General features: G+C 41.6%; 2 protein-coding genes across 5 annotated transcripts; one reads left to right on the top strand and one right to left on the bottom strand.

The window, feature by feature from the left end:
- Positions 1-231: 231 nt before the first annotated feature.
- Positions 232-14,103, bottom strand: LOC137671504 (uncharacterized). Its single transcript, XM_068415099.1, has 11 exons — positions 13,377-14,103; positions 12,730-13,047; positions 12,380-12,452; positions 12,187-12,301; positions 11,450-11,603; positions 8,331-8,476; positions 6,600-6,776; positions 5,697-5,810; positions 3,186-3,272; positions 1,536-1,683; positions 232-1,070 (listed from the first exon to the last, which is right to left on the bottom strand). Exons 1-11 carry the CDS (start codon positions 14,101-14,103, stop codon positions 1,039-1,041), a joined length of 2,091 nt encoding a protein of 696 aa, XP_068271200.1. The 3' UTR covers positions 232-1,038.
- SLC35E2B (solute carrier family 35 member E2B) lies at positions 13,413-25,349 on the top strand. 4 transcript variants are annotated; one of them, XM_068414652.1, is made up of 10 exons: positions 13,413-13,793; positions 15,227-15,488; positions 17,394-17,922; positions 18,636-18,771; positions 19,470-19,597; positions 20,488-20,608; positions 20,744-20,797; positions 21,129-21,201; positions 21,441-21,586; positions 22,287-25,349. In XM_068414652.1, the coding sequence occupies exons 3-10, from the start codon at positions 17,598-17,600 to the stop codon at positions 22,531-22,533; spliced, it is 1,230 nt and encodes a 409-aa protein (XP_068270753.1). In that variant the 5' UTR covers positions 13,413-13,793; positions 15,227-15,488; positions 17,394-17,597; the 3' UTR covers positions 22,534-25,349. The 4 variants fall into 4 exon arrangements, with proteins under 4 accessions (XP_068270753.1, XP_068270756.1, XP_068270754.1 ...); XM_068414653.1 differs by lacking the exon at positions 13,413-13,793 and adding an exon at positions 13,949-13,994; XM_068414655.1 differs by lacking the exon at positions 15,227-15,488.
- The last annotated feature ends 255 nt before the right edge of the window (positions 25,350-25,604 follow it).

Here is a 25,604-nt window from a genome sequence, read left to right as displayed (position 1 = left end):
TTTGCAAGACAGGATGAGAGTATTTTTTCATAGAAGTTTTGAGATAAAATTTCCCTAATAAGCTGCAGTGAATGGGTACCTACAAGTTACAGATGTACCTGAAGTAGAATGTGATGGCAGTGTTCACGGCACACGTGAATTTCAGTCCCAGCCTCTTCCATACTCTGTTTGCAAACAGGCTTCCCATTGAACTCATGCTGCTGAGATGAGAAATAACTATCCATGCACAAGCTGTGTTTATACTTTATTAAAAAATAGACAGCCAGTAGATAAAGGTTCCAGTCAATAAAATACCAAACTTTTAAATTACAATATTAAAGGCTTGTTTTAACAGTCACCCTGGTGTATGAAATGGCACATCGGTTAGATACACTGTAGGAAGGCATGAGATTAGAGTGTGTAGTTCTCATGTGTGGCTGGGATTTAAACAAATCAAATACTCTGAAGTCAGAGGAGGAACAAGAGCCCTGGCTGTTCTGGTGGGATTAAGCCATCACACAGCCATTGTGGAGATCAGGGGATACAGCTGTCATCAAAACAGCTTTGGGCCTTGATCTCTGTTCAGCAACAGATCTGAGTTGAGAAATTATGGCAGGGCAATCCACTTCCAGACGCAGTAATAGAAGACAGGTGTGCAAATTATTTTCATTATGTTTGTATATATCCAGAAAAAAAGCATTTATATTAACAACATTCTCTACTTGCATGCATGTTGTGAACCTCCTGCAGTTACAAAGCAACATCAGGAAAACAAGGAGTGAAAGATGCATTGGCCTGTCAGCAAAACTCTTTGAATTGAGAGGATTACTGTTAATTTCCCGAGCGCACTTTTCTTTTTAAACTAAGTTACCAGCTGCACTGCTACAGTTCCCTAGCACAATACAAACCAAGAAATGGATAGACCTTTTTCTGAGAAACATCCCCTACTCCTGTGAAACTGGCCCATTATCTCACATCCTGATTGCGAGTACTTGATCAGAACTTCCCCAGCCATGATGTCACTCTGTGAGAGCTGCAGACAAAACACGAGGGGGACGCTCAGGAGTCGATCCTTCCATAGGAAGAAAACACTGTGGGAAGAAAGGAAGATCAGTCAACACCAATGGCTATCAGCATTTGTCCTTCATGTAAAAGGAGGTTTGGGTAGTTTAAGACTAGTGGCTCTCTAGGTCCCTTTATTCTGTCTCTCTTAGTTATTATAAGGCAGTTATACAGCCTGATAACGAAGAAAAATTACACTTATCTATCTTGTATAGAGATTTTTCCACAAAGGTCTGTTTTTCTGGATAGGTTGGAAGCAACTTCCACTGTCAGTTTTCTTCAGGGAGAGATCATGTATGTTCCATCCAAGCACCTGAGCTTTGTCAAGCCAGGAAATTCTAAGGCTGCAGGAGTGCTTGATGTCATTAGGGTTCTGCCTTTTATTGTGACTATCCCTAATTATTTTCCTGGCTCAACAAGCTTTCTACTTAATTGTGACTGTGATACAATAGTCTACAACCTCCATAGTTAAGTTAACCTTTTTAAGTACTTACTTCTTTCTCTCAGCCCCTGCCCAAAGCTGCGGTAGACGTGAATCAGTGCCCAAAACAAAACCGATTTTATTGCAACAGAAATGCAAGAGCCGATAATGAAAGCAGCTTCCAGAGTGTAAGAATTGCCTTTGCCCCACTCCCTTATCACCTGCAGGAAAATGGAGACATACAACAATCAACACGTAGTACCCCAAAACCCTGAAGCCATAAAATGCAATCAACCATTAAATTTCTGAAAGAATTCAGTGGATAGTAATTGGGAAGATCCCATTTTCATTCATGGCTAGCCTGATTACTGTGCTTATGACATTAGTAATTGCCTAACCTGGGCTTTTTTGAGGGTTCTGATGCAGAGAAAACAGCAACTTTCAATTAAAAGCAACAATATTTATATCCTGCAGCTATGTACTGCATTGAAGAAGGATCGCTGCTCCCATGAACAAAGTGTGATCAGGCATAGTAGTACTAAGATGAGAGACCTCTGCAAAAATCCAGTACTGAAGGAAAGACCCTAAGATCTCAGTGCTCTTTTCCACCTTCCTGCAGGTTTGAGTCACTGCCCCAGCAGGCCTAGTGATTATCAGGATGAGATTAAAGAAAGCACAGTTCCGACTATGACTTGTTAACAAACCCAATTCAAGGCAGGTCGTGGATGTCCCAGCCAATTTTGGTGCAGTTAGTTTCTTTGTCTATTAACTTCTATCAGTTTTCCTGTTTACACTGCAGAAGGTTGTTAAGCAGCTGCTATATAGAGTCAATCCAGCAGCTTTTTCAGAGCTGAAGTAATTAATGGTAAGTGCAGTTTACTTTTACTTTTTTATTTTTTTAATTTTGCCTTTCAGGTAGTAAGATAAAAGATGCTAAAACGAATTGGTTTGGAGAAGTGGCTATATTAGAGATCTCTCTAGCCTGATTTGACTGCATACTTTAATAAATAGAACCCCAAGGACTTGGATGACTGCAGCCACTGGGCTTTTATCAGTATCTGGAGACTATGTGAAATATGAGAAACATTGGCTGCTATCAGCATTCGAGCCCTTCCCATGGTGAACAGTCTGCTCTGCCCTTCTGCCTTTCCTCCTTTCACATGTGTTGTGGGAGGTGCTGGGGTGCCCCAGTGATAAGTGCTGTATCACTATTACAGTGCCAAAAAAAATGCCTAACCCTGGAGTTTGTTGGGCTTGCACTGTCTCTTGTTTTGGCTACATCAGGATCGACAGCTGGGGGTGCTGCCTAAGAAATTCTTTAAAATATAATCACTTGAGGCCCTGCAGATGGTCAAATGCTCTGGCACCACTTGAGGCTTCTTGTGAAGGAGGGGAGGCATTTTTGGGGAGCTGTGTATCTTGTACTGGAAGATTTTGTTGCATCTTTCCCTAATAATTCTGGACACTTTGCCAGTTGCAGAGATTCCCAGGGCCTCTCCCTCTGAGTAATCAGTTCAACAGCAATTTGACATGGTTCCTGTCTTGAAAAGTTGATCCTGAAGAGGTAGGACGTGCCTGCTGCTCTCTTTGATTCTAACAGGAGCTGCAATGAAGGGTAACACTCTGGAATGAGGCACCATGTTTTGGGCCCGAGCATCCAGTAATGAAGAGGAAGCCTCCAGCCTTGCTCCCCATTATTGAGTAAGTTAGTTTGATGAATTACCGTGTAAAGCAGGTAGATGAGATAAACCACTTCAGGTACATTCTGACACAGAAAAATCCACACTAGAGGTTTCAGTTCCTTTAAAATCTGTAAAATGAGATGAGATATATACAGCTTTATAACTTGTTGCTATATACTCTATAAAGGTATATATAGTTGATTTTTCAATAGCATTTCAAGTGTTGGTCTAGCTGAGTTCTCAGTTGTAACTTTGCTCTCTACTTGCCTTCTCTCTCTCTGTTTTTTAGCAGGCAATACAGTCTCTGTTTTCCACTGAGCTGGGCCAGGAGGGATGTTGGTGAAATCAGAACTGGTTGTTTCCTGGGCACATCCTGACAGCTGTGTGTGATTTGAGCCATCTCAGCATCCTCTTGAGCTCTGCCTCCTAACACTTACAGTACAGCAAGCTTAAATGGAGAAGCAGCTGACTCTTCTGAATTGCATCTAAGCTGATGTACTTTATCTTTGGGTACGCTCAGATTTTTCTCTAACAAATGAATGTTTTCATAGCTAACAGACTGAAAGCGCTCTGTGACTTTTTTCTCCACCTTTTTTTCTACTACAGAGAATTAAAGTCACTGAGAACTAAAATGTGGGAGGAGCAAGAGGATTTAACTGTCAGAAGAACTTTGTTTCACAATTAACCTTGGGACTTAGGAAAGAAGAAATGATGGACTGCTTTCCAGCAGGTAGCAACTTCAGGCAGTCCTGAACGGGAAGGGCAGGTCTGAACAAACAAAAGAAAAACATCTGAGTCACTGGGAGTGAAAGCAGTGACTGCACCACTGCCATGATAAGATTTGATACATCTGATCAACCACAGATTCCCCCCAAAACCAATACTCGGCCTTCTGCAATGGTCAATATATGAACCTCTACAAAAGCATGTCCCTTAAGGGGATAATTGTCTGTTCTCTGCCACCTCTACTATTGTCTCCATTTCCTGTGGTACTGCGTAGTGCTCCTCTTAGGATAAGACCAAAAGGGAAAGGAAAACAAAGGCTGAGAAACAAGAGGAGGGGGAAAGAGAATTAGTAATTAATGGGAAAAAAGAGAGAATATAAATAATGGAGAAAATGGAAAAATAAATCTACTAAGTAAATAGGAGAGCATGTATATAAATAGAACAAAAATAATGAATAATCCCCTTGTGAAATGGCATGTGCATCAACCTAAAAATACGGGAGCACGAGGTTTAGCTGTGCTTTCAGGTACTGTGGTTACCAGAAACGACTGTGTATGAAGTGTTTTCCAAGTTTTCCCTTCTATTATGCTTATACTTTCTGGTGGATTATGTATGTCTCCACACCTTTCTTAAAAGAAACAGTGCCTCTTTTGAAGCCTGAAGGCAAATCAAGGAGAAGCAAAGAACTCATCAGCTGGGAGTGGCAACTGGTCTGATCAACTTTGTTTCTGATGGTGGGGGAAAAGTAGCTGAAAAGTTGACACTTTTAATCCTAGCAGGAAAAGAGATAGGGTTCTAATTGCTCCCTTCTTTCCACACCTGATACAATTTAACTGGAAGCAAAGATCCAGTGCCTCACGAAGGTGTATAAGGAGCTCCTAGGAGGAAACCAAGTTATATAATATCCCTACCTGCATTCCTAACTGTCACACTCACAGTTAGCCCTGTCTCCCTTTCTCCCTGCTGGATAGCTGTTAGTAGCCACGACACTCCAAAGTCCATGAGAAAGATGATTCTGTGCAACTATTCACCTGAAGTTACTAAAGTATTTTAAAAGCAGAGTGTTTGGTGCTAGCTCCATTTTTAGCAAGGAAAGCAATCAAAACACTTGGAAACCTGCATTTCAGCTGTCAGGAATTTGTCTGAATGCCTAAGGCAAACACCCACGGAGCCTAAAAAAAACCAACAAACCCAAAACCCCCTAAACTCCTCCCTGGTAATGAGACTTGCATATCTGATGTACTTTGGCCCTGATTCTGCAATCATTCTTGGAACAGAGCTCTCAAGATTTCAGAGGAAGTTCAGTCTGACTGACATGAAAAACTACATTTCAAGTTCACAAATCCTTCTGTTAACCTGAAAACTGTCACTTGCCTTTAAAAAACCTGCCCCAATGAAGGACCACTCATCTTTTTGGTGTGGTTTTCTAAGGATATAAGGCCTCTACAGGCTCACTGTGTCTGTAACTCCATGATAATCTGGAGGACTGTTGCCAGTTTCCCTTAACCTTGTCAGAGAGGTAGAAATATTGAAGATACTGTGATCCTCTAGGTTGCATTAAAGTAGGTGATCAAGGCCTGAGAATAAAACAATGTCCCTCAGAAAGAAATAATGATAGTGTGACATTGTTTCATCCTGTGTGCTCAGTTGAGAGACACAGACATAAGAAACCTGACTTCATTGTTGTTGGTGCTCTTGTTTTCTGCTGGGATCCATTCTGGCTCCCTTCCACTTAGCAGTATTACATAGAAGGGGATGGCTGTGACTTCCCAGCAGTCTCACAAGTTGGCTATTCTTGCTCGTGTCGCTGTTAGCTTAACACTTACTGCAATGATGCTAACGGTCACCTTCAGGCAGGCCCAAAGAACCCCTGTTGCTGAGATGATGTTATGTAGAAGGGTGATCTCGTGCAGGCTTATCAGCAGAACACACAGGCAGAGCTGAAAGAGAAGAGGCAAAGATCTGGTAAAATAATTCGTTTGAGACCATACAGCCCACCAAAAAATATTTGACACAAACTCCCAGCAACAGTAAGTTGGACACAGGTCTAAAGGCTGAAATTTTTCTGCAAAACCTGACAGTACAAAATGGGACACAGGGACAGCCATACTTCCCTGTGTGCCATACTAGCAACAACAAAGAACAGGGAAGGCAGTAAGATGTGCTCCAGATAAAGCATAAGGTATTATAGCAGTAAAGTAAGAATGAAGGGTTGTGTACAGAAGTACAAATTCTTTCTAAACAGCTTTTGGGTTCACTTATTTGTAACTGCAGGTTGCTGTCTCACCCTGAGTGCCCTGGTGGGTCAGGCTCCCTTCTCCCATCCCAGTATCATCTTCTCAAATGTGGGAGACAGCTAGGATGGCTGGAAAGCAAGAGACTGGAGGCTGAGATGTTGTGCAGTGATAATCTTTCTTATTTGAGGAGGCCATGTTGGGTTGGAGCTTCTGGATGCAATTGTTTTTGTGGACATACTGCCCCAAAATAAGATTCAGTTTTCCTTTTGGGCAGGACAATGATAAAATATATGTTGCCTCATTTTTATGGATTATAACTAAGCTTCCCTATAGCAAACACCTGGACAGATGACCATTATTCAGCTGTTCTTATCTAAAGGCAAGAAACAGGCAAGATTGCTCTAGTAAGTTAACAGTCAGCTCAGCTAGTCTAATTCTAAGATATTCTCAACAGGAGGGAAAAAAGGGAAACAAGGGGAGAGAGTTCTATACCTGTGCCTGAAGATCGAAGGTCAACATGGAAAAACAGAGGTTCAGCATGAAGTATTGTGACTGTAGGCTTTCTAGAGCACCACCCACTCGAAAGGCCATCATGCTTTGACTCTGAATGAGGATGATGGCACAGATCACGTCGAAGGAGCCAACCAAGAGGATCAGAACGAAGCGGGCCTGATGGGAAAGAGAAATAAGGACGTGACTGCCCATGCCGAAACAGGGACAGTCTTTAACCTTAAATCTTCTCACTGGTAATAAAAGAATAAAGGAGTAAGGAGAACCAGGGCTGCCTATGAACAGCGTTTTGAATAGACAACAATTAAAGATGACAGTTTGCCACACTGTCAAGTGGCAAAGATCAGGCTATGATTTTTGCCATTTGTTGCAACCACTTGGTAATAACTGTAAACTCACGTTGGCTATTTTGGTTTACATCACCCTCAACACAGTAGTTTTAAAACTGTTAAGAGAAACATAACCTTTGCACTCCCTGTAATATCATGACGACTTTTAGCAAGGTTTTGCTTGAGGTGTTATCATACAGCTTGAAAAAACAGCTTGCTTTGACAGAGACTGGCTGTAAGCTTCCTATATGGCATAAAGCAACTGGTAAGAATGTTCCCCACCGATTCCGGTGGGGACAGCGGGTTATTTGGAATGCTGTACTTATTAAATTTTGGAAAACGTTTTTGTCTGGGTTGTATCCACAACTTCTCTGGCATTCAGACTAAACGTTTGGTGCTTTAAAGATGGCTCAAGTGGCAAAATGTCCTTTATAATTACATTGATATGAGAATATTTATACTAGTATGCATAACTCCTTAATAGTATATCTTCTACACCAGGCTTTACTTTGAGGTTCTTGTTTAATATATAACCTGGGATGACTGGGATGCATATCTTAGAGTAATTTGCATCTCTGATGCCTGTTCCTTATTGACCCTAACAACTAAGATTGCTGTAGATACGTATGTTTATATGTACAATTAGTATGTAAATCGAATAGGCGAATTCTGCGTTGCTGCATCTTCCTAGCTTGGTTGCCATCTCTTCTATTGGAGAATAATTTTTGGATGACCTCACAGCAAGGAAGCTCCTTCTCACATCTGTGATAAATGTGCGACCACAGAAGAGAAGGACGGCAAACGGAAGTTTAACTACAAATCTTTAACTACACATCTTAGTATCGTGTAGAACACAATCCGTGTATTACACTTTACTGTTACGAAATGCAAACAAGATCACCTGGAATGGCAGTACTTCCCCTAGCACATTGTATCTTTTTGTTTCCTTGCAGGTTACCATAAATCTCTTAAAAACATTGCTGCCTTTATGGAGCAGTGGGGCTAGTGGCGATGTCCTTGCATATAGACTTGAGACTCCAGTTCAGCTTGTCGGCTAGGTTCGCATGGCTTTAGGCCAGTTGTTTTATAGATGGAAATCTGAGGCAGAGTAGGTGAAGTGAAGGACATCTGCGGTAATCCTATGTGAGTAAAATTCTTTGATATTTATGTTACTTTCAAGTACTGCCATAAGGAAACCCGTAGAATATCTCAGAGAAACACATTTGCAATTGTGGAGGCGCACACTTTGTTATTCAGCAGTAGGAATAATTCAGCCTGATTTTTCTCTGGTATCAGTGCCCTTATCACAGATACGTTGCCTTTCTAAGATTTTCAAATCCAACATGTGGAGAAAAGCAAAGTTAACTAAAGCCAAGAGACTAACCAGGAGTTTTGGCTTTTGCTCAGCAGAGAGAACCGTGAAGTTGACAATGGAACGGAACATCACTAGCAAGATGGAAAGAACAAAGACGATGAGCTCTTGGCGATTCTCCTGCAGGATTCCTCTAGTCACATAGTATACACAGAACACTGGGAAGGAGAAGGAAAGGTCTGTTACCAGGTGAACACAGCCTGCACATGGTGCAATTTTTCAATATGTTTGATCTAGATGAAAAATGGAAGTATCAAGACCACGTAACTTAAGCTCCTCAGTCAAGAGCAGATCTTTGTTCTTACCAAGGAGCCTAAATCAGGTGCTTAAAACGAGTACTCTCCCCTGTGTTTAGCATGCAAGAAATGAAATAATTTGTTAGATTTTTAAATTACTTGTGAAGTAACATTTTGAAAATGGCAACATATTAGCTATCCAAATTAACTGGCAGCTGTGGTATGTTATTCTATTCATACTACATTGAACATTATGTTGAATAGTATATTTGAATTAAATGAAGCAACACCATTTTCATTAAAGAACTGAAATGACATCATCTTCCCAGTGAGAGTAATTCAAGTGACTAACAAGCAGTTTACTACTCATACTCATACCTCTACAGTATTGTTTTTGTGGTTGTGACCACTACAAATGGCTCGTGTGTTGAATTAACTTAGACTGGGTTCCTAACAGTTTGTTTTTGTTGTGGAAATTTTGAAACACCCCACTGTGCAAACTGTAGTCCAGGAGAGAACTGGTTTGGGAAGGTTCTGAGGGATGTTTTTATAAATTAAATCAAAACCCACCGCTCAACACCACAGTTAGCTGTCACTGTTGAACACTACACATCTGTTTTGACAAAGCTTAGATAAGGAAAAGGCTTTCCTTCCATAAAAACAGGAGTCAGTGCTTTGCTCTTGTATAGGATGCTCCTGCAAACACTAGTGAATTCTTACCATAGACAAAGAAACAATAGATTTCTTTTTCCAGAGGGCTGCTTCCTGGATGCGGCACATCAAATAATCTAGTTTTGCTAGGTTGGGACATGGGGACAAAGTGTAGAAATTCTCAAAGTAACATAACAACTTCAGTTTCCCTAAACAAACCTTGTAGTGAATGAACTTCCTTTTTCACTTTTATTAACAGTGATTGAGGAAACTGACAATGATTGGCAAATTACAGTGTGAATCATGTGATTTTTTTGCATTCTTAGGACTTCAGGAAGACCTGGAAGATTTAAGACAGTATTTCCTTGTTTTGCAAATTCAGCTGCTAAATCAGAAGTCGCCTGTACAAATAATTTGAATACAAATATTAAGATTTTATATTTTATTTTGAGCATTAAGATTTTTGCAGACACAGCACGTGCACATTTCTGAAATAAAGGACATCCCCTTGGTTTTGGTAAGTGAATGTTTTTCAACAAACTAAACCCCAAACCCTCTTCAAAGTAACTATCTCTAGTGGTAAATCCAAGAGATTGTTATAGCCAGGGCATCTATTTTTCTTTAAAGAACTATTATCAGTTCTGTCAGTCTTTGTCTGCCCTGTAGAAAACATGTGGCTTTGGCATGTTTATGGAGGTAGGCTTACACATCTTGAAATCTCAAGGTATGCCAGTCATGGTTTTAACATGTTCCTTGAATGATGTTATCTTCACTAATGTTGAAACAACAACTCTTGTTTACATTAAAACTTTGAAATCTGAAATAATGTGTTAAAAATACACTATTTTTCCTCATTTAAACCAGAGGTTTGTGAGGGGCGTGCACTTCTTCCCGTGTGTGTTGTTGCAGCGTAGAATACTAATTAGTATCAACAGAAGGTAGGAGCGGGGGGGAAAAGAGATCAGCAAGCAGGCTTTGAACTTCCCCATTTATAACATCATGTGATTCATTTGGTTTATTATGAAAGTTCTTCATTTTTCTCCGAAGCACAAAACAGTGGTTGCTAACAAAAACAGTGTGACAGACTGGCGGCACCAATGGTCTGTTCTAACATTGCAATTTCTGTTGGGATGCTGAGTCCTGTGTGAAAAGCTGCTAATCAAACCAGAGTTATGGAATAAAAGTATTGTTTGTATGTGTCTAATTATAGAATCTGGAACAAATCTATTGTCTTTGTTCCCTCTGGGTGAAAGCATGAAAGCTGGAAAGCATCGACTGCTTATGATTAGTGTGTCCTTCTCGTACACGAGGTGTTACACCCACAAAGGGGCTATTCTTTTCTACAGTGATTTGGCCAGCGAGCCAACAGCCAAGACCTGCTAAAGCCTCTGAAGAGGACTTCCTAAAATACTTCTATTTATTTTCATGTTAAGTTTCATTTCTATTTAATACAAATGGACCCAGGAATATATGTTTCTACTGAAGTTCTAATTGGAAATATCCAAGGAAGTTTGAATTTTGCTTCCAGTAGGACAAAAATTATTAGACAAAAAAAAAAAAAAAAAGCGCTTTAAAAAAAATGAGGTCCTTATTTTCTTTTATTAAAATACTTCAGGTGAAGCAACATCCTTGCAGGAACTTACAAGAGAGATGACTTTACATTTTCTTGTTTCAGATCAAACTGTGTATGTTTGGTTTCTTGCAATGTAAGAAGGTGCCCTGAAACTAACTACAGCTCGGGTGTAAGCATGGCTCGTGTCAGGAGATGTACGTTCTGTGACAAGCCTTGGCATGTGGACACCTCTGAATTCCCCAGCATGTTACGGCACAGACATTAAAATGGGAAATGGTAAGTGCTTTCTGGCATAGCTGAACATTCAATACATCTTAGATAAAGTGACAGCTGTCTGAAAGCAAAATAATGGCCACATCTGCCTAACAAAACACCAGTAAGAAAGCCAACTATAGCAAAACTTCCTAAAACCTGAATATTTTCTCACACTATTCACACACGAATGTATTTTGGATGACACCATATCTATTACTGATCCTTTCCCTAAACTGCTACTGGGAAAAGCAACAATGGCAAAAGCATCTGGCTTGTTAGTGACAAACTAGCAGAAGATTCTGTGTGCCACGTATCAGGCCAAATGGAATGAAATAAGAAACTTCAGTTGCTCCTTAATTACTACCTTGGGAAAAAAACACATATTTGTTTTAAAATACAAACAGTATGTTTCTTACCAACTCCAACTAACTGAATAAGAGAAATGGTGAAATCTTCCTCAGTCTGTCGAACGAGCGTCTCTATGGTTAGCCCTATGACACTTAGCAGGGACAAAATAGTGACACAGAAGTAGATCTTCACAGGAAATGAGAGCTCTGAACAAGGTTTTATCTGTAAAGGAAGAACATTTTTAAACGTGTGATGCAGTATAAGCTAGTTGCTGTTCCTAAGAAACGTGTTAAAGCAAGTGGGATAAATCACACAAGTGCAGGGTTTTCCTTGGGAAGAGGAAGCGAAACTCTTTACAATTGAATTGAAACTCCAAAACTGCTGAGGAAGGGAGAGCTCCAACTTTATTTTGTAATTAATCTCAGCCTAGATTTTTATGGTTTATGCCTACAGACTGCCTTCTATTTTTCTCAGTGCCTCACAAGGGCCATGGTGTTGTAATATCATCTCCTGAAATTGAGATTTTCACTGCCCACGTATATGCCTATCAATCAAAACATAGCGATGTTCAGCGAGTCCTTTATCCCAGGATTGTTAGTTTTAGAAAATTGCAGACAGGTTTATAGTTCCGAGCAACATGCAAAGGATTTGAGTGAGAGATGTCTTTTCCATTCATCCCAGGCAGTCTAAATCATGGAGACAGATAAGCTGCGCCTCGCCAGCAAGAATCCCTTTCCTGTGATGTTGGCACTAAGGGGGAAAAAAAAAAAGCTTCACCGAGAGGCACATGGAGCTGGAGAGTCACCTGGAGGGAGGGCTGAGCTCTGCCACACAGCTGGATCGCCGTGCTTCTAATACGTGTTGGTAACGTTACTCCTAATTTCCGTGTGTGCGGGAGCTCGGGGCGAGTGACACGTTCGCTATGTGAAAATACGAGTTTTATTTAAGCAGAACCGACTGTGCGTGAACCCAGCGGAGCGGGCGGCGGGTGTACTCACGGGGCCGCAGGGCGTGGGGATGAGCTGCCGGTGCCGGGGGGTGAGGTTGGGCAGCGGGGGGGCTGCGGCGCCGCTGGAGGGGAGACAAGGGGGAACCGTTACCGGCACCGCCCCGGCCCGCGGGCCCGGCCGCCATTCCCGCCCTCCCGCACGGGCCGTACCACCCAGCGGCGGGTGCGGGGGGCTGAGGCAGGCCCCTCCCCTCGCCGGCCCACGCCCCCCCGGGTAATGAGGTGGGGGAGCGCGGAGAGGCGCCCCCGCTCAGCGCTTGGTTCCGCCCGACCTCCTTCCCTCTCTCCTCCCTTCCTCCCTCCGCGATGGCGCGAGGCGCCGCGGGCTCCCGCCGCTACCTGTCCTGGGCGCCCTCCATGGCGGCTCCAGCGCCGTCCCCCTCCGGTAACGGTACCTACATGGCTGCAGCGGCCGCGCGCGGGTTCCGGGCAGCGCCCGCACTTCCGGGGCAGGCGGGGACGTCACTTCCCGGTCCCGGGCGGGAAGCGCCGCCGGAGGGCGGTGGGGCCGCGGCGCTCCCTCCCCCGGGGCTCCCCCCTCCCCTGCCCGCGCTGCCGAGCGACCGCTGCTCTCCCCGGGCCGCGGGGCCGTGTCAGACGGTGCACCAGGGGAGGGCAGCCCGGTAGTTCCCGCCTGGCTCGGTGGGAGGGGCCGGCCTTGAGTGAAACGCCTGGCCGGGCTTTGTGGGGCTGTAACCGGCCGTTACCCGCAGCCGCGTCCCCGCGAACCCCCCGTCCCCGGGGTTTTCTTTTTTCCCTCCCTTTTTCCGTGAATGGCTTCCCGTTGTCCCCCCGCGGTGACAGGGAAACGGCTGCGGTGACAAAGGGGCGCAGGCCCTTCTCCGCGGAGGCACCTCCCTCCCCGCGGAAGGGGCTGTTGCCCGAGCAGCGGCGGCTCCCGGGGGCGGAGGGAAGCCGCCCGGTCCCCACCGCCCCTCCGGGCGCCTCTCGCTCGGCCGCGGAGGCGGTGCGCGGTCAGGACCCGCCTCCCCTGCCCGAGGCGGCGCGGCCGGTGAGCGGGGACGGCCCCGACCGGCTGCTCCGCTCCGCTCCGGGGGGTGGTAGCCGCCCCGAGGGCCGCAGCCCAGTTTGGCCGAGAGGCACGGGAGCGCCTCGGCTTTGGCGGCTGCGTGCTGGGGAGCCCCAGGTGCTGGCCGCGATGGGCTGAGCGGCTCCCGGCGGGGGAAGATCAGCGGCCGGGCTCTGCGGGCGCTGGTGCGGAGGGAGCCCCGCAGCCCGCGGTCTGACAGCGCGTAGGTGCTGGCGGAGCTGCGGCGTGCCCTGAGCGGGGAGGCGGCCGGGCTGCCTCCCGCTGCGCCTTGCTGCGACGCTGGTGCTCTCGGAGAAGCCCTTGAGCGCAAGCCGGGACAGAAAGGACGTGGTACAGCACCGCTCCCTTGAAGGTCTCTGAATCCCCATGGGGAAGGCAGCCCCGAACTGCCAGCGCTGCTGCCGCTTCTCCTCTGCTCGGGGTGCGCGGTCCGCTCCGGGATGCTGCGGGGCGTGCGGGAACGCGTGCGGGATTCGCCTGCGTGGTAGCTGGTCCTGAAAGGAAGGAAGATTTGAGGACTGGGTGACTAGAAATACAGCTGAAGTGCAAGAAAGTACTAACCTATTTCCGTCTTTTAGCATTTTCTTATCTGTATGGGAGGTGTTAATAGTTTCGTGATTGTATTTACAATCTGTGTTTATAAACGTCTTGGATGCTCTCATTATCATTTAGTGAAACTGTTAATAGTTACACGTTACTGGGGATGCTGAATTCTGTGCATTCGTTGTGTTGGAAGCAATGTTTGGGTGACCTGTATGGCATAATAGTAGATTAAGAGATACACACACCAAGCCTCTCCTTTTTCACTATCAGAGTAGCCTTAGTTTCTCTACCACTCGCAACATTTTTAAGCTTTTATTTTTTTTGTGTGAGGTGTAAAGCTGTCTTTATAGACTTCTTTGTGGATATTGTGGAAAGAAAGTATCTGTCTCTATATAGAGTAACAAGTGGTCAGAAAAACTGTAGCACTGGCTTTTTGTCTTCACTGTTAGAGGGTGGTCATTCCGAAGTCCAGAGCACTTCCAGTCTGAGATAAATGAATGCAATAAGAAACTGTTGGTGTCACACGTGTAGTGGTGATTGTCAGAATCTGCTGAGCTGTTTAAGAAGTAATTAGAGCTTCTGACCAAAAGCTATCAGTTTCGAGGTGAGCTGCATCACAGAAGAATTTTATGTTAAATTTGTTGGAGTACATGATAGGTGCTTGCCAATGAATATGTTTCAATCATAAAAAATATTTAGTGTGCTCTGTGGAGGAATCCTGAAGGACTCTGTGCATAACCAGGGTTGCAATAGATAGTTAAAAACCCCAGAATCTGTAGTGCTGTAGATGCTATGCAGGCTGCCTGGCAGCAAAAGGATGTTTATTCCCATGGAGGCCACTTGCACACAACAGAAAACAGTTTAAGCAATTTAGTAATGGAACCAAATATGACTACTCTGTTAAAAACTGAAGGGAGAGTCATATATTTTATTATTAAAACTAGAGGCTTAAAAGCACGAGCAGATAATGTCTTAATTTGTTTTCTTCACTCTTAAAAGTCTTCTGAGAAAAAGTTTTTTCTCTGCTTCTGTTTTAAGTTTGAAAGGAATGTGATTAAATTTTGAACTGCTCTGAGTAGAAAGCAAAAAGGAGTTTGAATGCGGGTAGTCTTATGAATATCATGTCTTAAAGGTTAAGAAATTGGGGAGTTGTTGAATTGGTAATTAGCTGCTACTTGTAAGTCAGAATTTGTTGGAGACTCTCAAAGCTTATACTCCATTTTTTTTCCACGTTTAATACAGCATTTTTCTTGCTGATGTAGTTAAAAGTTGGAGAAGATACAAGGAAGAGCGTATAACGCACTGCATGCTGTTTGTTCTTTTGAGTTGGAAGATTGAACGTTTGTGTGTAATCCAAGAGAAACACTCTACCAACCACTGCCACGTTTTCATCTATTGGTAAACATCAGCTGCTGGTTGGCCTTAAGGGAGGAAGACTGAATTAGTTCCAGATGGAGAACTCTCTCAGCCCATTTAAGACTTGCCAGTTGATTTAAGACAGGAGGTCAGTAATTTAGGGGAGTAGTTTTGTTCTTATTTGCTGTTCTGCTTCCTGCCATGTGTGGAATCAGTGATATCGAATATGATATTGCAGGGCTGCTGAGGGTGGGAGTTTTGTTGTGCTTAATGGCTTCTGTTTTTAATTGAGTAGTATAAACAGAAAAAGTATTAACAAAGTTGCAATAATGAACCATTTTGAATGTAGAGGGGTATTTTTTTAAGATTTGAAAAAGGAGGAGGAGTCAAGAATCCATTTTTCTTAACAAATTCTCTTAAAGAATGCATATCTTCCTTCAAAGTTTTGTCTCAAACTGAGTTAACACAAGTATATGGTTTAATGCGAGTGTGTGAGAGGGTCTTGTACCTCGGTGTGCTGCTAGCCTGATTTCCTGGTAAAATGGAAAGAGATAAGGGTATAGGGATGGAAATCTTCCGTGCGTGGCTGTAATAACAGAAATAGAGAACATGAGGAATGGAAAATTTCCGTGTAAAGTAGCTGCTGTGCAGGATATTGACACTGACCTGGTATATTTAACTCTTTAGTACCTCTTTAGGATTTATTTTGAGATGCCACATTGGACATTTAAAAAGCATGAAGAAAATAGTGTATCCTATTCACCTGTTCACATGCTAACAAAATCGTGGCAGGTGGAGTAGCTCTTGTTACAACTCTTGTATTTTCGCTTGCCGTTGATTATTTCTTGTGCTGCCATTGTTTGATGCACTGTAGTAGTATGACCTCATTTCAGGACGCTTTTCCAGGATGTCCGGTGATTAACTTCCCCCACAAGAATTACTTTTTAACTGTATAAGATCCACCATCTTGTCTATCCAGCAAATGTGCTTCTGGATGAAAGTATTTCAAATGTAATTTCCCCTAGCATGTGTTCCTTGAGGAGCAAAAGAGGTCCTGTCCGCTACTGCGTTCTCATCCGATTCACCCTATTTTCTTTTGCTCATAAAACAGACTGCAAAATAGAAAGCAATAAATCCGTCATGTTTTAATGTTGCAGATAAGCTGCTCAGGTGCAATTTCTTTCTTAATACAGACCTCGAATCTGTCAGCATTATGACAGTAACTGACATTGCATGACTTGAGAAGAATAAAGGTCACAGGGCGTTTTTGTTATTCTCTGTACTCGTCTCCTGTAACTTGCCATGTTTCATGTAATTGGTAAAAGGAGAAAGCTCTAGTTGCAAACGATTTAATGCCTTTTTCTGTCAGATCTTTTAAAAAGGCTTCAAGAATTACTGCAAGTACTAGCAGTGAATTGAAAGCTGTAACAGTACTGCACGGCAAAACAAGTAATGTTGCGTTATTTACAAGTAATTAAATAGAGAACAAGTCTGTGTGGAAAGCTCTTGGATGTATTTTCCTACTTAGCTCACCTAGATCTCATATTTATCAGGGTAACTGTGTTTATGATTACTGGAAGTCATAGTCCTTGGTTATTGATTGCTCACTTTGACTCGAGTTGATAACAGGTTAATTAGTACTAAGGGTACAGACTCCTGCCCAGGTTTTCTGGGTTGTGAAGATTTTTCTGTTGAGCGGTTATAAGAATACCTTAGGTTGAGATCAAAGAAACTGTAGAATCTTTAAGAGGAGTTAATTGTAATTGAAAATGTTGTATTAGAGGAGAAAGAACTTAAAAACATATGAAGTCTTTTGTGTGCATGCGTGCTATTTTAGGAAAAAAAACACCTCCCTTATCTTAGTGCTTTATCTTGGTACCATGATATTAGGAGTGCAAAATCCAGTCTGAAAGGCAAGCTACAGAAGTCTTTTTATCTTTCATAAACTGCCGGTGAAATGTGGTATCTTTGCTGAATTAGGGATTTAAAATGTCATTACGTTCAGAGCGACATGCTTTTTTCCTTCTTTCTCTTTTTTTTTTTTCATTCTTAGGCAGAAAAAATGGAATGGACCACATGAAGAAGCATGTGAAGTTTATTTTTATGCAAGATGTTATTTGGAGGACCAAGTACACTTTTTCAGGCCATGGGAGATGAAAGACTAATCACATGATATTTTTGTTCCGTCAGAGTGCTGTTCTGTGCTAAGTCAATGTTGGTTTGTATTAAGGACAAATATTAATTTCTTAATGTCAGCATGTCGACTGTGACAACTGCTCCGACACCGGAGGAACCGAGTCCTCCCCCACTTGAAGAAAAGCCAAAGGGAAAATCACTATTTCATTTGGGTTCACTCTTTGCTAACAGGAGTGAAAAATTTGTAATTGCTAGGAGTGATAGTGTGCCAGAGGAGAACGTTCTGAAAATAACTATCACGGAGACTACGGTCATTGAGTCGGACTTGGGCATCTGGAATTCTCATGCCCTCATCTACCTCACTTTGTGGTTTTTCTTCAGCTTTTGCACTCTTTTTCTGAACAAATACATTCTTTCGTTACTGGAAGGAGAGCCCAGTATGTTAGGTAACTATACCTTTCTTTTACACTTCAATTCCAGTAAGATATTTGACAATACCAGATCCTCCTATATGAAATTGAGGGACAAAATGGTTCAACTGAAGTGGAAAAGACCTAGTTAGGAGATGTGGGGGTGGATCTTGGGGCTGGGAACTCACGAGTTGTGCTCTCGGCCTGTAAAGGGGCTTCTGACATTGTCCTTTCCTCCACTCGCTGAAAGATGGTATGAAACTTTGCTCATGGAGGAGCTGTAAGATGATGTTTGGGAACTAAGAGCTGGAAACAAAAATGTAGTTTTTTGTTTTCTGTGTTGGAGGGTAGTGTGGGTTTTTAAAGAAAAGAAAATCTTGAGCCAGTTGTAGACAGTCTCCAGAGCTGTTAAGATTTTGTTTGTAGAAGTGCAAAAATTGCCTTTGTGTGATCTCTATTATCCAATGGGCTGCTTATTCCTTTTTTTTTTTTTTAAGGGGGAAACAAAGGGCACTTATATCTGTGAACCAGATTTTATAGGTGTATGCCACCTTTGTTTTATTCTGCTGCCTTGCTGGTAGATGTAGAAGTAAAGGGCTTTTGTGAGAATTTATACAATCTAGACAGTAGTTGCCATGTTTCTTAACTGCTAAAAGTACTACACATAAGTTTGTCTAAGAAATTTTCTTATGTTGTTTATTTGTCATGTTCCCATCATCTTCTGATTTTGTTTTTCCTCTCATCTTTAGGTGCTGTTCAAATGCTTTCAACCACCTTCATTGGCTGCATAAAAATGTTTGTTCCATGCTGCTTGTATCAACACAAAACACGCATCTCTTATCCACCCAATTTCATCATGATAATGCTCTTTGTTGGATTAATGAGGTAAATGGTTAAATATTTCCTAGAGATCTGATTGCTTTGTTGTGTTCTTCTGAATTTTCATGGCTCTATTCCTCTTCATTCTTGATTGGAAAGCATCTGGAGTATTCACCTTTCCCCTGAAAAAAAAAAAAACACAGGATAATTTTATTTTTAGTTCCTATCACTAAATGCTACGTTCCTTTTCCCAGATACCATTTTTTTGGCTAGCTTGGCTTCCCATCACGTTTAGCTTCTTTCAGAACACGCTTCTTTCCATGTACTTTCTTCCTGTTCTCTTTCAAGCCTATTGAAAACTTCAGCTTAAAACACTGTCACCTGAAGCTTGGTTAGAGTGCATTAAAAAGTGAACTTGGATGTTTTCTGGAAGTACACTGTACATCCATTGAAATGGCACAAGTGCCCAAGGGTGCCTTCATTTGTGCTAAATAAATAACAATGTTTAAGCTGAAAGAAGTAGATCTGACATACTTCACCTTGCAGGTGCTGAGGACTAAAGGTGTGCAGCTCATCAGTTACTGCAGTTCTGTCAAGCTACTATGATTTGATAACTTGATTGCCAGCTATGCCCGTCCACGTTCTTAGTTACTGCAGCTCAAATGTATAAGCTTAGAGAAATTATAATGCAATTCTTTTTTATGCTAGATGTCTAAGAGCATTATTTGATTTTCTGCTTAATTCCATGTGTTCTTTTACTACAGATTTGCAACGGTAGTCTTGGGTCTTGTCAGCTTGAAAAATGTGGCAGTTTCGTTTGCAGAAACTGTTAAAAGCTCTGCACCTATTTTTACTGTCATCATGTCTCGGATGATATTAGGGGAATACACTGGTGAGTACTTCACTGTTGAAATTTTTCTTTTTCCTCATTTTTTTCTTAAATAATACTGTCAGTTGGCCATGGGCAAGGAAATTCCACTGAAATACAGCAAATGCAGCTGGAAGAATCATTCTGTTTGAACGCTATAAGTAGAGTATATATAAGTAAAAAAGGATTTATTTTAATTCAGCTGTGTAAGGGCATTGTTGCTCTGAAGTTATTTTTCTGTTCAAGAAAATATTATTGCAGCCTCAAAGAACTGAAGTTCAGTGTGTTCCTTCTTATAAGGACAGCCTGCTGCTCAGAATTTAAAATTCTTGAATTTCTTCACTGTGTTCACTCTATGATTAAAAAAAGAAACCACCAAAAAAACAAACATCTGGCTTACTGCAATATAATTTATTCCAGTCCACAATATAATTCCTTTGAGATTCCACTTGCCATTGCACGCTGTTTGCTTCAAGAGATTTTGCTTGTTACCAGCTGTAAGTCAGGAGCAATACAGAAGCCATGTATGGATTACTTTGTGATGCAAAATGGCAAAAGGCTGAAATAAGCCAGAGCAAGAAGAGTAATTCAATCACAGAATGAACAGGGAGAGTATAATTTTCTTCTGTCATTTGGTGAAAAAGATGAAATGAAGACAGTCATCAGTCCATTTTTTTTTCTCCAAGGGAGATACCAGTCAGTATATATCCATATTGTTTTCAAGAGCACCCTGCTATTGTCTGAGATCTCTCTTTAGAACCTCTGTACGCTAAAATCCAGTGAAATAAATTGCTCTTTCTTTCAACTAAAGAAGTTAAGGTGGAATTTAAACTTTCAAAAACTATAGTATCTGTGACATGTAATTGGAAGTAGAGTAATTAAACTGAGATTTAAATTTTTCTTTTCATATGCAGGATTGCTGGTTAATCTCTCCCTGATTCCCGTTATGGGTGGGCTAGCTCTGTGTACAGCTACTGAAATCAGTTTCAACATTCTGGGTTTCTCAGCAGCTTTATCTACTAATATCATGGACTGGTAAGACATCGTGATAGTTGCATATGTGGAGTAAAGGAGTTTTGTTTATTAGATTGAAGAAAATTGTTGCTTGTGGTTGTTTTTGTACACTAACTAAAATACAGATAATGGTGTGTGTTGTTTTTTTTTTTCCAGTTTGCAAAATGTCTTTTCCAAAAAACTACTCAGTGGTGATAAATACAGATTTTCGTAAGTATTAGAAATATTTCAGGTTTGATTATAGATGGAATTTGGGCTGCATAAGGAAACCATATATTTATGATTATATTGCACCAAGATTTTTTTTTTTCTCAGGCTGTTTACAGACAGCTTTAACCTAAATCATTTTATCAGGGGAAGAAAACCCCCCTGTGCTCAGATCCCACTGCGGTAGGTCAGAGTCTCATAATTAGATAAAACTCTCAGCATACCCAGTTTCATAGAAACAAGACCTTACTTTGCAATCCATAATATGCTTTCTTCAGCTCTGAGAAAGAGGAAGCTTTTAATAATGTTAATAATTGGTTTTTGTCCTTCGTAGAGCCCCAGAGCTTCAGTTCTACACAAGTGCTGCTGCAGTCATTATGCTTATTCCAGCGTGGATATTTTTCATGGTAATTTGAATTCACTAATACGGATTTATGTTTTCTTTTTGACTTGGGAGCAGAATGTGCAACTAAGGTTAATCTTAATTTTTATTTTTCATTCCTACAAATGATCCTACATTTTGTTTTGCTGAAGTTTATTACTATAAGCAGATACAGTTTTACATTTAATGAGTTGAGTGGAAAATCACTTTTAGATTTGCTTATGAACTAAACTCTTAAAAGTCCTCTTTTTTGTTGTTGTTTAGGATGTGCCTGTGATTGGGAAAAGTGGGAGGAGATTCAGCTACAACCAAGATGTTGTCATACTTCTCTTAATAGATGGAGTCTTGTTTCACCTACAAAGTGTTACAGCCTATGCCCTGATGGGAAAAATTTCTCCTGTGACTTTCAGGTAAAACTGTATTTTCAGATCATGAACACTATTTTATTTTCTTTTTTTTCTTGCTCAGTATTTCTGCTTGAGAACTAGGCAGTAAAGGTATTGTGCAAAGAAACAAATATTTACATCTTGGTGCAGTACAGAATGTGAGCAATCAGCTCTATATTCCTCTTTTCTGAAGCGTGACACCAGCATGTCAAGCTGTATTTGTTGAATTATGTGTGTTCTCTTAAGACAGCTTCCACCTCCATTGTCAGTTATCAGCAGCTTTGTTAGGCTCGTACACAATTCTGATTTACTAATTAGTCATTTGTATGAATAGCTCTAGGCCTGTGGGGTAATCCTGCTCCTAAACTCTGAAGGCTTCTGCTGTCTGATACTTTCAGGTGCCCCTGCTACAGTCTTGTGACGGTTCACTGTTACACACGTGCTTATGCTGAAGTTGTTAGTCTGTACTGCATACTTTAAAGCAACAAAACCAAAAACGTGAGGTGAATTATTTGTACTAGCTCTAAAATTAAGATGAGTGTAAAGATACGAGTGCCAATATCGAAGTGATTTAGTATTGGTATTAGCTTTAGGAGGAGAGGTGGAATCTGAGTTGGTGTTTAAAAAGCAAGCAAAACAAAGAGAGGTCCCGCTACGTTTAAGCGTGGTTGTGTGTGGGATATGAGAATGCTTTCTTGGCCTTAATTTTTATATTCCTTTCCAGTGTTGCTAGTACTGTGAAGCATGCGCTGTCAATCTGGCTAAGTATTATTGTGTTTGGTAACAAAATCACAAGCCTCTCAGCCATTGGGACTGTTCTAGTGACAATCGGAGTTCTGCTCTATAACAAGGCAAAGCAGCATCAGCAAGAGACTATACAGAGCCTGGCAGCTGCAGCCCCGCCATCTGCACAAAGTACAACTGAAGATACTGAGCCACTAATTTCCAAGAATTTGGAACTCTATGATTAATGGCTATTTGCTCTTCCAACCTAGTGTAATTCACAGGAGCTCTTCCTGAAAGTGGTTGTTTCTTCAGCTGTTGATGCTGATTTGGTTCCTTTGAGTTCATGGCAGGTCAAGCCTGGGACTTGAAGCAGAGAGAAAACAGTGGGAAGAATCCAGTAAGCCTTGATTTACTGAGACACTGATATACCAGAGGACCTAGTATCATATACTGTGGTAAACGTGGGCTTTATTGTCTTTCCTTGACTGCAAATAACATACAAGCCTATATTAGAACTTCAGTGTCTTGTGGGAAAACGATTCCTTTCTCCCTACCCATCAAAATAATGTGAAAACATAGACCTGTCACTGTATTCTGCTTGCTTGCAGTGGAACGAACTGGTGCATAACTGAAATTCCTAGTTGTTTGTTACTCCACGCTGCCTGTATCCTCCACCACTGGTGTGCATTGTAGAGCTGGAAGAAGGAACCCCCTCCTCTCCCAACAAATGACTTACTGTGGTATGTGTTTAGTTGGAGTAAACTATGGAAATGAGTCCCAAAGCAGTGATGAGCAGCTATTACAGACTACAGACCTAGGAATGAAAAGTGATTTTTCTGTTAAAATTTAACATGGAAATATTGCATCATGGTTGTGTATTGACAATATTGCAATGCAAGTATACACACATATACATACACTGTATAAATGGAGTGTTGAATTAAATATTTGCAGTTGCTTAGAGGTAAAAAACACTGAAAAATTTTGGTGACAAAGGAAGCAGGATCTCTATTTCCATGAGAAACCATTTTAATTTCTTGCATTATATATTTCTGTTATGAGGAAATAAATCGATTTTTTTGGTATTATTTCTAAGAGTGCAACATCACACTGCCTTTTAGAAACTCAGGGTTATAATTCTGACCTATGTGCAAAGTATTTCTATCATTCCTGATTATGGAAAGAATCTTGGAGGTATCTGTGATGGAGATGGAAGAGTGGTCACTAAAGGGAGGAATATTAACTGTAAACTGAGGCTAATCTTTATTTCTACTGCTTTTAAGAAGTTTTCTTTTTTAAGGAAATTCTGGTTTGTGGTAGATCAGAGATGAAAAGTCAACTTTCAAAAATTAAAAAAAAAATTCTTAAGTATTAGTAATTAGTTTTGGAAAAAAGCACAGGTAGCTACAAAAACATTCAAATGAACTTTTTGGTAACTAAATTAAATTAACAGTTAAAATGAGCTGATTTTTAATAATTGCCACTGTTCTGAAAGATAGTAGCGTGGGATTAGAAGAATGGATAAAGTGGTCTTTACAGTAAAAATAATTTCTCATAGGAAGTTACCAGTGGAGCTCCTGCAAAATTTAAGCTCTTGCTTACATTTCCACGTGTGAGGTATTCCGTTAGCTTTAGTGAACTATTCCTGCAGAGAGCAAAAATGTGTTCAAGAGAGTCTCTCTGAAGAAGCCTGTCTTGTTTAAGTAGTGCGTGCTTGTTTTGTCTTAGGCTTACTTCAGGTTACATTCCTACACGTGACTGGTTGCCTGGGCCATATTCCCTGAAGATTTGAGCAGGAGGAAAATGTCAATTTTTTTCATCATTGTACATGTGATATCTGTGGTTTTCTGTTTCTTTGTACTCCTGTCACTTTTACAAAAAGCTGTGGACTATGGGGTGGAGCTCTGTTTTTTTGTTGTTTTTTTTTTCCTTGTACTTTGCCTTTAAAAATCTCAGTGTATTTGACAGAACAAAGTCTGGTTTGCATCATATTTCTGCTCTTGTTGGAAGACAGAAATATAAGTGGCTTTCTGTTTGCCTAGCTCTGTTCTCATGTAAACCCCTTCATCAACTGATTGAGCTTCATTTTAAAAGCTGGCAGGCTTTTGCCTTTGTATTGCTGCAAAACATTTTGTGAACTGGACAGCTGGGAGGATTTTGGAACTTGTAATTTCTAACACATGTCTAAGCTTAGCAGTGGCTGGTTTAGCCCCACCTGTTCTGTGGCAGCATGATAATCCTGTTTTACTAGGGGTTTGTTTTCACAGTGTTAATCTTACGTACTGTTCTATGCAGTCTTCTTGGCCTTTATTAGATTAAACAAACCAACCTCTTTACTGTCTGCTTGTAAGACCTTTTCTTCCTCCAGTCCTACTAGTAGTTCTCCTTTGCTGTAAACAAGGACCATTTTGTTCCATGTTAAGAACTCACTACAGTATTATACCCCTGCTCTCTGCCTCTCCATTGCTTGGTGTGATGGCAGTAGTACTGCCCGATTTCTTCTGGAAAGTCCCCTTGAAACGCTTTCAGCTTTCTTTCACTGCCCTTTCTGGCAGCCACACCCCTGACACTCTGCACTGATCCAAGACGAGCTCTGTGAGCTGCAGCCACACGGATTGTTTGTTTGACGTTTGTCAAGTACGTTCTCATAGAAACAGCACGTCTGCCTTAAAATGTGAATTCCCGAAATAACGCAAGTCCTTCCTGAAGAACACGGACTAGTGAATGTCTGGTGTTACTCGCAGCAGTTAGCATGGTTCTAAAATGACATTATTTCCCAGCTAAAACGATGATGGACAATAAAGTAGTTGTGTGTAATGATCCTTCCTATTGGGTGTTGTGATGTAACCTCTAGTCACCGTTAACGTTGCCACTGTAACAAGTGTGTTAAGTTCTGTCTGTGTAGTCTCCACTTTCTTTTTAGGAATCGCCCTTCTCACACTGAATTTATGTAAATTCTCCTTTGCGGTGTATTAGTGCTGTTGCCATTGTGGGACTTGTTTAAACGATGGTTGGAATCATGCTTTATTCAAATGAATAAAATTTAACTTTTTGTATGTAATTATAAGGATGGTCCTTAAGGACATAATTTCTCCTTTTCTGTCAGTGATGTTTTTGTTTTGGGTGTTTTTTTTTAATTTGTTGCTGAGTGGGCAGCTCTGGGCCGTTATTAATTAATGACTCCCCTGCCCGCGGCCAGGGCGATCCCCTGAGGGCAATGGCCGCCCTGTTCCCTTTGCGGCGCCGCCCTTCCGCCCACGCGCTGCGTCCCCCAACGTGCGTCACACGTCATCAGCTGCGCCGGCGGGCGGAAGTG

Source organism: Nyctibius grandis, chromosome 17, assembly GCF_013368605.1.
Source record: "Nyctibius grandis isolate bNycGra1 chromosome 17, bNycGra1.pri, whole genome shotgun sequence".
In the NCBI taxonomy this organism is placed as follows: domain Eukaryota; kingdom Metazoa; phylum Chordata; class Aves; order Nyctibiiformes; family Nyctibiidae; genus Nyctibius; species Nyctibius grandis.
Note: the sequence above shows the minus strand (reverse complement) of the source record. Positions and strands in the feature narration are given on the sequence as shown.

Excerpts from the sequence above, each read along its gene's own strand:
- LOC137671504 (XM_068415099.1), bottom strand. The coding sequence starts at position 14,103 with ATGAGAGCATCCAAGACGTTTATAAACACAGATTGTAAATACAATCAC. Across the intron at positions 13,048-13,376 it reads CGCCGCCTCGGGCAGGGGAG|GCCGGCCCCTCCCACCGAGC; the intron begins GCGGGTCCTGAC and ends GTTTCACTCAAG. Across the intron at positions 11,604-12,186 it reads GAGCTCAGCCCTCCCTCCAG|ATAAAACCTTGTTCAGAGCT; the intron begins GTGACTCTCCAG and ends CTTCCTTTACAG.
- SLC35E2B (XM_068414655.1), top strand. The coding sequence starts at position 17,598 with ATGTCGACTGTGACAACTGCTCCGACACCGGAGGAACCGAGTCCTCCC. Across the intron at positions 18,772-19,469 it reads CTCTTTGTTGGATTAATGAG|ATTTGCAACGGTAGTCTTGG; the intron begins GTAAATGGTTAA and ends CTTTTACTACAG. Across the intron at positions 20,609-20,743 it reads TCTACTAATATCATGGACTG|TTTGCAAAATGTCTTTTCCA; the intron begins GTAAGACATCGT and ends TTTTTTTTCCAG.